The sequence below is a fragment of the Zalophus californianus genome, chromosome X (assembly GCF_009762305.2).
Source record: "Zalophus californianus isolate mZalCal1 chromosome X, mZalCal1.pri.v2, whole genome shotgun sequence".
NCBI classification, from domain to species: Eukaryota; Metazoa; Chordata; class Mammalia; order Carnivora; family Otariidae; genus Zalophus; species Zalophus californianus.
In genome coordinates, this window is record NC_045612.1 from 43,819,959 (window position 1) to 43,829,959 (window position 10,001).

The window sequence follows — 10,001 nt, forward strand, 5'->3', positions numbered from 1 at the left end:
CACTGCCCACCATAATTTTAGGAGCCCAGGAAAATGTTTCCATTGCTTTTGAAATCAAAAGAAAAAAATAATATAATCCAAGCCACATTACATTTATCTTTATACCAACCCAGTTGTGAAATATATATATTAAATATATGTGAAATATATATTTATATGTGTGAAATATTTTATATATATTTATGTATATATGGTTATATATATTTTATATATGTGAAATATATTTTATATATATTTATGTATATACATAGTTTTATGTATATATAGAGAAAGAGTTTTATGTATAAAATATATATATTTATGGAGGAAGGGGCCCAGGAAGGCAAAAATGCCTAGGGTCCAGAAAAGTCCTAATGTGGCCCCAATGCAAGGGTGGGTCTCCTCACCTCTCCCTCCTGTGTCTGCAGGTAACAAGCTCAGCAGCCAATGCATGTAGCATCCTGCCCCCATCAGTGTCCCCGTAGTGTTGAGCAAAATGAAAAGACAGGCTGGGAAACCCAGCACTCCTGAATCCCAAACTTCTGGCTTTGGGAGACTCAGCAAGGAGAAAGAAGCCTGAAACAGAGCAGGAGGAAGAGGAGGAGACCCCTGGCATTCGGGATTTCTTAAGACTCTGCCCAATGATCTTCTTGCCCAAAATACCTTCCCTCTCCCCTCCTGCCTGGAACCTCACCATTATATACTCTTTTGAAATAAGACGACAGTAATAAGGTTAAAAGTGTACGGACTTTGTAGTCCAACTTGCTGGTATGACCATGGATGGGCACAGTGCCTGGCTTCCCTAGGGCTCGGTTTTCTGTGTAAAAAATGGGTATGATAATAATGGTGGTTGTAAAGGTAAGAGTAGGATAAATTGTGTACACTGCCAAGCAGAAGGCCCATTATTAGAAGTTATTCTTAAATATAAAAGACATTAACACGTCCTGGAGCACCTGCAAACACTTCTTGGAGAAAGAACCATAGAGCCTTCGATCGTGGCGCGGTCCTTTTTTATTTGGCACATTCGTGGAGAAAACCAGCTCAGGAAGATAACTGTAGAAAAGGGAAGGGGAGAAGGAGTGGGAAAGGCGGGAACTCTTCCCAGGTTTGCAACACTGGCCTGGGAATAAGGCGCGCTTTAGGCGCCTGCCACAGTACTGGCCCGGGAATTAGGCGCGCTCTCGGCGCCTTGCAGAGCGGGGTTGCAATAAGAAGCACTGCAAACGTTGCACACGCCAGGAACTGAAGGAAGGAGCCCGTGCAGCATAGGCATTCTTGGATGCACTAAGCACTTGGCAGGGTTCTACACTTGCACTCTGACGTGGGTTCATTACTAAAAATCTGAAGTCCTTGGAGCTTTCTCAAGAGACAGGTTGGGTTTCTCGCAGCGTGCATGTGAGCACCCGGACTGCTCAGCAAACCTGACTACAAACCACCGCTCCCGGAATACACAGGGGATCTGATCGCAAAAACCCAGTGCAAGCAGGCTCCAAGCTTATCGTTTCGTCTTAATCACTAGCCTGATACCCGGACTTTGGGTGCAAATAGAACAGAACCAAACAATCCCATCCATTAGTCACCAAGTTCTAGGAGGGGAGAGCGGCGCTCAGAGCCCAACGCAGGGTAAACTTCGCTTTAGCGTGCTTGGGTCGCTGAGGGCTCCGCACTTTCTGCATCCCTATCTCTCCGTCTTTTCCCCAGAGGAAGCAAGTGACACCGCTTCCTCTGAGGTCTGGGGAACATCGAAGGTTGCGCGGAGGAATATGTTGCAAACATTCCTCCACGAACTCCGGGATCTAGAGCGAAGTCTTGCCCCCCCCACCCCCCAAAATGACTTTCTCGATCCAGCACAGCCCCATCCTCCAATCACATATTTCGTCCGAGTTGGGAGTAGTCAGTTAAATTGCAATTTGGAGTCACAGTTCCCCACACAAGCATGCCCATTCTCGCAAACACTCGCCCTATTTTACTTACACGCCCCAGCCGCCAGTGCGCCCCCGTCAGGTCCCACCGACACCACCTAGGGGTGATGTGAACGCTAATAGACGGCGTCTAACAGACGCGAGCGCGTACACTTTGAACTTGCGGAAGGCAACGTACCCCCTATATAAGGCGCGCAAGTCTCAGTTTCGGCGCCAGAAGAGGTCCCGGCGCCAAAAGCGCGCCCCACGGGGCGGTTAGTCCCAGCTCCCGCCGCCGCCACGCAGGGATCGCCACCGACCCTAGCGAAGAATTTGTGGATGCGCTAGGCATCATCGACAGCACTGTGGGCATGGAGCGTGATTTCGGGTGCAACCCCTACAACCCCAGCTACCGCAACCTGGGGGGCGAGGAGGAGGAGGAGGAGGAACAGTATGGTCAGTGCCTAGACGGGGACAGGTGCTTTGGCAGACTCCAGGAGAGGAACTTCCCTGGGAGGATCGGGTGGATGGGCCGCGGCGCGGCTGTCGCCCTCTATCTTCCATCGCGACCCCATGCCTCCCCAGCCCACGCAGCGTGGGCTCCGACGCTCCGGCCTCTCTTTTGCTTTTTTCCTTTCGCAGATGCGAAGCCAACGTTGAGCTCATTGATTCTAACGGGAGGAGAGGAGGATACGCGGTCCGAACCTGAGCGCGAAGCGGCGGCGGCGGCGGCGGCCGACGGCGTTAACGCGGGAGAGCCGAGCTCCTCGAACGACGAAAATCAGGAGGGCGGCGTTGGGGGCGACTTGGAGCCCCCGCAGCAGCAGGAGGAGCCGGCCCCCCTGGCCGTGCAGGGGCCACTGATCGCGGAGAGGAAGCAGCGCCGCTACCGCACCGCATTCACCCAGCTGCAGCTGCAGGAGCTGGAGGGCGTTTTCCGTCGCACTCAGTACCCCGACGTGTTCGCAAGGTAAGTGGCTGCTCCCTTTGGCGCGCAGTTCTCCAGGGGCCTCGGGAGTCTTGGGCTTTTTCCCGGGACCCTTTTCCTCCTCCCCTGACCCAAAAGCCGCTTAGGGGGTTCGAGGGCGCCAGGGTCCGTCCTTGCTCCCAGGGCTTGAGGCAGTGCTTAAGAGAGCTTGCGGGGCAGTGAGACAGTAGCGGAACTAGGGTGAAGCGAGTAAGGGAGGGCGGATCCCGCTTTTATTTAAAATTTTGGTAATTTGCTCATCGTGAGTTTTTTGCATTAATATTTGTATTTTGACTACTGCATTAGAATATTTATCGTGATTGCTCGGTTTTTTCGCGCATTTAAAAATTTTGCACACGAGGCGAGCTCCTCACTCTCCTCACGGTAGTCTCGGCCCTGCCACGTGGAGCGCTATTTCCTGGCGGCAGAGTTTCGAGCGTTTAAAAGCCAGCGAGCAGAGAACGCTTGTTGTCGGATCGCGGGAGTGTACGGAGGGGTAGGCCTATTCTTGTCCGGCGGGAATGGGGGACCCGGACGTATCGGTGTGAGGTTTCGGGGCACGTTTTCGGGTTCTGCTGTATTCAGCCTTCGCCAGCCAAAGAGAAAAAAAAAAAAGTCTCCCTTGAGTGCTTGGCCGATGGTTCGGAGTTCCTCCTTGAGAGGTCCCCTCTTCCTTTACAATAAACCCTTCCTTTACAACAAATACTCTGGTTCAAAACTCCGCTTTGGAGGCTTTTGGCGTTTTATTTTCACAGAGGGACCTCCCAAGAAACGATTTCCAGGGTTGTTCTCTGCTGTTCCACAAAGAGAAAAATTGACGGAGTCATATTCAACTAACAGACACACTACCAGGAACTTTTATATATATTCCCTTTTTCTATCCTATTTAATAAAGATAAGTTTTCCGTGGCAAAACTCCCTAAAGCAAGCCTCAAGCTGTATTACAGAAAACTGCACTGGGAGGGGGGTAGAAATAATATACATGACATATTTCATTTTATCCACAACTCCAAATACTGAACATTTGCAATTTTCCTCCGTCAGAGAAGAGATTGCCAGACGTCTGAATTTGACTGAAGCCAGAGTGCAGGTCAGTAAATCTTAAAAGAGCACTTGGCACAGGGCCGCCAGTCTAAAACATACTTGAGGTTTTGTCCTGGACATTGTGAAGTTGGTGTGGTTTGCTGCCTTTCCATGTTTCACAAATAAGTTTTGTGCCTTGGGGGTGGTAAATGGGACAGGTAAGCTGGAGATTCTGGAAATTTCCCATTACCAGAGGAAATATGATTTCCTAACAGAAAAAAAAAATCAAACACACTTCTCCCCAACCCATACACACACACACACACACACACACACACACACTTTTCCCCCAATAAAGTTCACCTCCTTTTAACACTGGTATCTTTCAGGAAGGATGTTAGTCCTCTCTAAAGGAATATTTCTACATAGGATCATGTTGGGGCTCAATCCCACCTGGGAAGTTACAAATTAATGCACTGAAGAGTTTGGTTAAAAGAAGGTTTAACCATACTAAATTATTTGAAATATTTAAAACCAGGTATAAGCTCTTGGCGAAATGAGTGAATTTATAAATACTCAGACACTGGGGTGACAGAGTAATTCACACACAGAACACAGTGCATGAGTAACTAATATATGTTTAGTAAACTGAAACTGGGGTGGGAGGGTAGCTTAAAAGTCCCAAGTGCCTGGTCCTACTGCCATTTTGTAAGTGTTTTGTAAAGCAGCATAGAGAGTGACAGCCTTAAATTTAAATTTTTTGGAAGACTCTGATGTCTGCCTGAAACATTACTAAAATATTAGGATTATGGTAGTAATGGGGAAAGGAAAATTGTCTTAATGAATGGAACCACAAAAGGGAACCGATTTTAATAAAGTTCCACTGACCTAAGAAGAGGTGAAAGTTTAGAGAAGTATTGTATACATTCAAGTATATGCATTGTACATGTCACACAAATTCAACTTTATGAAGCTACCAAGTGTATAAATGAATATTCTCATGAGGAATCTTTAATACTCTAAGACTTTTTTTTCCCTTTTTGGTGGTAATATTTTGAAAAGGTGGGTTTTCTGGAATCTGATTTTGAGGGTGTTCTCATTTCAGGCCAGATTCTTGTGTTAATTTATTTTTTTAAGACTTTATTTATTTATTTTAAAGGTTTTATTTATTTATTTGACAGAGAGAGGGACACAGCGAGAGAGGGAACACAAGCAGGGGAAATGGGAGAGGGAGAAGCAGGCTTCCCGCGGAACAGAGAGCCTGATGCAGGGCTTGATCCCAGGACACTGGGATCATCACCTGAGCCAAAGGCAGACGCTTAACACAGAGCCACCCAGGCAACCTTGTTTATTTATTTATTTGACAGAAAGAGAGAGAGCACAAGCAGGGGGAGAAGCAGGCAAAGGGAGAGGGAGAAGCAGGCTCCCCCGGAGCAGGGAGTTCAATGTGGGGCTCGATCCCAGGACCCTGGAATCATGACCTGAGCAGAAGGCAGACGCTTTACCGACTGAGCCACCCAGGCGCCCCACGTGTGTTAATTTAAAGCACTTTTCAGGAAGTGATTATTAATTTGTTGGTCATGGGCTCAAATAGGTGACTATTTGAGGTCATAGAAAATCATAGGTACATCAAAGAAATAGGACAAGTCCTCTACTTTCTCAGGCAGGCAAAGTAATCTCAGAGGAAAATAAAAACAAGGTTTGCTGAGTTGCTTTTCCCCCTCCCTGGGTTTATGTAGTCCTCTCAATCGATTTCTGAAGGGGAAATGAGCCAGAAAATCCAAACAGGGAAGAAGACTATGCTCTCACATATTTTCAAGCTCTGCAGCATGAATTTCGTCCCAAGAAACTTTATAATAGATGCTTTCCCCCACCTTTTGCAAATATAGTAGATCTCTTTTATGAAACCAGTATTGGGAATATGGACCTAATATTGGCCCATAGCAAAATTTGCCAGATGTGGGCTTTATTTATGTTTAGGGAGATTTCACCACTGATACGTTCGAATCTCTTCCAAATGAGCTCTACTACACTGGCTTTTTTTCAGACTATATATACATGCAGCAGGACCCCAAATCCTAAGATGGAAGGGAGAAAAGGTAGCTGCCCACAGAGAGAAGAGGCCCTTTGTCTCAATTAAAATACTACAGTTTGGGGGGCGCCTGGGTGGTTCAGTTGGTTAAGCGACTGCCTTCGGCTCAGGTCATGATCCTGGAGTCCTGGGATCAAGTCCCGCATCGGGCTCCCTGCTCAACAGGGAGTCTGCTTCTCCCTCTGACCCTCCCCCCTCTCATGTACTCTCTCTCTCTCTCTCATTCTCACTCTCTCAAAAATAAATAATAAATAAAATCTTTAAAAAAATAAAATACTGCAGTTTGGGAACTTGCAAAAGGATTAAATACAATGTAAACCCTATTAACTAGTATGCCAAGAGGACAGTAAAGTCTAATTGACAACTTTTTCGTCTGTTTGTTTGTTAATAGTTGGCAAACACTCAGAGAGGAGCCTCTTTTGTGAGCCCTACCCCCCCATTGTTGTTGCACTTCTTCCTTAAATGCATAATTGGACCTTCCGGCCTTAGGAATGAGTGATGGGATTGGAGTCTCCTTGGTTAAGGAGTGGCGCTGTCAGGGCCTAAGGTGCCCCACCCCTCTGGGTAACAGTAGTTTCTGTCCAGGATCCTAGAACTGTAGTTAGAGCTGAAAGAGCTGACCTGCTCCTGAGCCCAGGGAGGTTTGGAGGGTATAAGGTAGATGGGAGCATGCAAAATTGATAGTCATGACAATGGGGTACCCAGTCTCTTATGTGGAGAAAAAATTTTAAGTTTATTGAATTTAGATTCAGTTAAGTTAAACTTTTCCTGAACACTAAAGGCTAAAATAGCAAAACAGCGTCAAGGGCCCTCAGCAACTCTGATGTCCAGGGCAGTCCCTGGGACCCCATGATCAGGCCTCCTTTGACATACCACCTGTTTTAATTCTCACGAGGTTTAGAAGAATGGTCCCTTCAACATCACTGAAGGAAATTTTCTGTCTAAAACTGCAGTGTGCTCCTACGGATTAGTAACTTCAGACTGAAGAGGAGTGTTTCGAAAAGGGGGTGGTCCCATCAGCATGACTTCACATCAGGTCACCTTTATACCATGCTCAGCCTCCCCCCTAACCAGGGTGACACTTCTCCCAACAGCTGATGATCCAGTGTCTCTTTACCCTGTTGCCAGGCATGGGCGTAAACGTCAGGGAACCAGTGCACTTCATCACTTAGACTTACATCCAAGACCTGGGGTTGGGGGGAATCTAAAGAATACTAAAAATGGGAAGAGAGACAAATCAATGTGCCCAAGTCTGGACTAGCCATGGCTCACTAAGGGTTAGCTGAGGGGAGGTATGTGGTTTGCTTTCTCAAGGTATTTTAGCGATAAGAAAATACTTTGTCCTGCTGCAATTTAAAAGTTCAGTGGCAGCATTGCATGTTGTGTGTTTTCTTATTATGACATTAACTGTTCAATGTACTAAACCAATCCTTTTTTTCCCTATGATTGAAGGTCTGGTTTCAGAACAGAAGGGCCAAGTGGAGAAGACACCAGAGGGCCCTGATGTTTAGAAATCTGGCCCCCATTGCCTTCGGGCCTCCTGTGGGAGTGATCTTTGATGGGCCTTATCGTGCAACCCCCATTCTAGAGGCCGGGTGGAGATGGGTTCCTCTGGTGCCTCGGGTGTTCATGCCTCCTGGGCCACCCCTGCCACCTGTGTTCCGTGGGCCACCTCTGCCCCCCGGACCACCCATGATGCCTATGCCACCTCTACCACCGGTACCTCCCTTTGCTCTGGCCCCTGTAGGCATGGCATGGGCCCCTGTCATCAATGGTCGTTTCGCAGGTCCCATTTTCTGAAGTATGGTCTCTATGACAATTTTTCCAAAGTATTTTTTCTGCCAGATATAAATTGTGCATAGCACATCAAGTAATTCTTCAAATAGCTGTTAAATGAATTGAATAACTGAACAAAATCAGTGCCTGTTGTTCTTGTAGGGTATGTTGTATTTTCAATAAAGTTGCAAATAAATAAACTATGGGTTTTGAGTGCCTCATGTGATAAGTGGGGCATGCATGTGAATTGCTAAGGGAATGGCATTCAAACAGAATGTCAAAGAGGCCTCCTTTCATAACATAGTAGCCCTTAGTCCCGAGTTACCATCAATAGGCCATGCACACCGCAGTTTTCCAAGTGCCCATGCTGGTTTATAGGACCACACAATCTTCCACATCCCCCCCCCCGCTCCCCGTCTTCAACAATCCTCATCCCCGCCCCCCCAGTTTGGAGCATATCCCTGTGCAAGATGGGAAGGGGTGAGTCTCTAATGAGAAAGCAGTGTGTTTCCAGGCAGGGCCATGTTCCATTCATGCCAAGGAGCTCAACAGCCATGGACTAGGAGAGAAACTTCCTAAGAGGCTACTCAGGGCTGTTAAGGGAATGTGACAGCCAAATTCTGAATTCTGTTCACTGCTCTCCATTTTGTGGAAGGGATTGGGGAAATAGGAATCATTGTGGTTCAAAGACAGAAGAAGGGGCTCCAGGAAGGTCAAAAAGGGGTTCTTCTCTGTTTTCCCATCCCCACCCCCAGCCCAAGAGAGCCTATTTTTTTTAAGACTTTATTTATTTGACAGAGCACAAGCAGAGGGGGAGAGAGGGAGAAGCAGGTTCCCGCTGAGCAGGGAGCCTGATGTGGACTCAATTCCAGGACCCTGGGATCATGACCTGGGCCGAAGGCAGACGCTTAACTAACTGAGCCACCCAGGCGCCCCGAGAGCCTATTGTAGTTTCCCAAGCTCAGAGGCAGACAGTCCCACTTCAGGTATATTTTGTCACCTTCAACATCCAAGAAATGGTCCCCTGGACAATGTTCCAGAATTAGCACTCACTGAAAAGAAGCACATCTTTGCTTTTTCATGCTGTCTTCATGCAAAGCTGCCAAGGGATGAAAAAACCTAAAATGGGAGGGAGAAGGAGGAGGCCAGGCCCACTATTCTTTTTTTATTTTAATTTTTTTATTGTTATGTTAATCACCATACATTACATCATTAGTTTTTGATGTAGTGTTCCATGATTCATTGTTTGTGCCTAACACCCAGTGCTCCACGCAGAACGTGCCCTCTTTATTTTTTTAAAGATTTTATTTATTTATTTGAGAGAGAGAATGAGATAGAGAGCACGAGAGGGGAGAGGGTCAGAGGGAGAAGCAGACTCCCTGCCGAGCAGGGAGCCTGATGCGGGACTCGATCCCGGGACTCCAGGATCATGACCTGAGCGGAAGGCAGTCGCTCAACCAACTGAGCCACCCAGGCGCCCGAACGTGCCCTCTTTAATACCCATCAACAGGCTGACCCATCCCCCCACCCCCCTCCCCTCTAGAACCCTCAGTTTGTTTTTCAGAGTCCATCGTCCCTCATGGTTCGTCTCCCCCTCCGACTTACTCCCCTTCATTCTCCCCCCCTGCTATCTTCTTTTTTTTTCTTAACATATTGCATTATTTGTTTCAGAAGTACAGATCTGTGATTCAATAGTCTTGCACAATTCACAGCACTCACTATTCTTAAAACACTTTCTTTTCAGCAGGACTTTTGCTTTTGATCAATCAATGCACGGTCATTTTCTGACCACAATATGGTCTGAAATGACTACAGTGACTTCAGATAAGGGTGTCACAGTGACACCAGAATTTCCTCTCCCCCGAAGGTGGGTTGGGGAGGGGGAGGCCCTGAAGTCGAGTTTTGCAGCGGTTATATGTTCCTAGTTTGAAAGGAGGCTTTATTTTCTTGGGAAAGCATACGATTTTTGCAGTGTTGTCCAATACTTTTCATTCCTTTCTTCCCTCCCTTCACATATATGGATGTCAAATGTCAGCAAAGAAGTTGTATCTAATGTGGAACTCCTGCAGTGAGGAGGTCATTGTGAGGGAGGAACATCCAGAAATGCATCTGCGTGCCCATTCCCAAGCTCACTGGCTAGTTTTGAAACAACCGTTCTTCTCTCCCATTGTCGACTACTTTCCTTCTTGTTAAACATCAGGTCCCTGAATGCTTTAAGTCCTCTTGGAAATACAGGGTCTGTACAAATAAATCAAAGTTCCAG

At 47.0% G+C, this 10,001-nt stretch overlaps 1 protein-coding gene across 1 annotated transcript; it reads left to right on the forward strand.

The window, feature by feature from the left end:
• The first annotated feature begins 2,132 nt into the window (after positions 1 to 2,132).
• On the forward strand, positions 2,133 to 7,918 carry ESX1 (ESX homeobox 1). Its single transcript, XM_027608995.2, has 4 exons — positions 2,133 to 2,336; positions 2,523 to 2,850; positions 3,892 to 3,937; positions 7,415 to 7,918. Exons 1-4 carry the CDS (start codon positions 2,252 to 2,254, stop codon positions 7,760 to 7,762), a joined length of 807 nt encoding a protein of 268 aa, XP_027464796.1. The 5' UTR covers positions 2,133 to 2,251; the 3' UTR covers positions 7,763 to 7,918.
• Positions 7,919 to 10,001: the final 2,083 nt, after the last annotated feature.

Excerpts from the sequence above, each read along its gene's own strand:
- ESX1 (XM_027608995.2), top strand. The coding sequence starts at position 2,252 with ATGGAGCGTGATTTCGGGTGCAACCCCTACAACCCCAGCTACCGCAAC. Across the intron at positions 2,337-2,522 it reads GGAGGAGGAGGAACAGTATG|ATGCGAAGCCAACGTTGAGC; the intron begins GTCAGTGCCTAG and ends TTCCTTTCGCAG. Across the intron at positions 3,938-7,414 it reads TGACTGAAGCCAGAGTGCAG|GTCTGGTTTCAGAACAGAAG; the intron begins GTCAGTAAATCT and ends CTATGATTGAAG.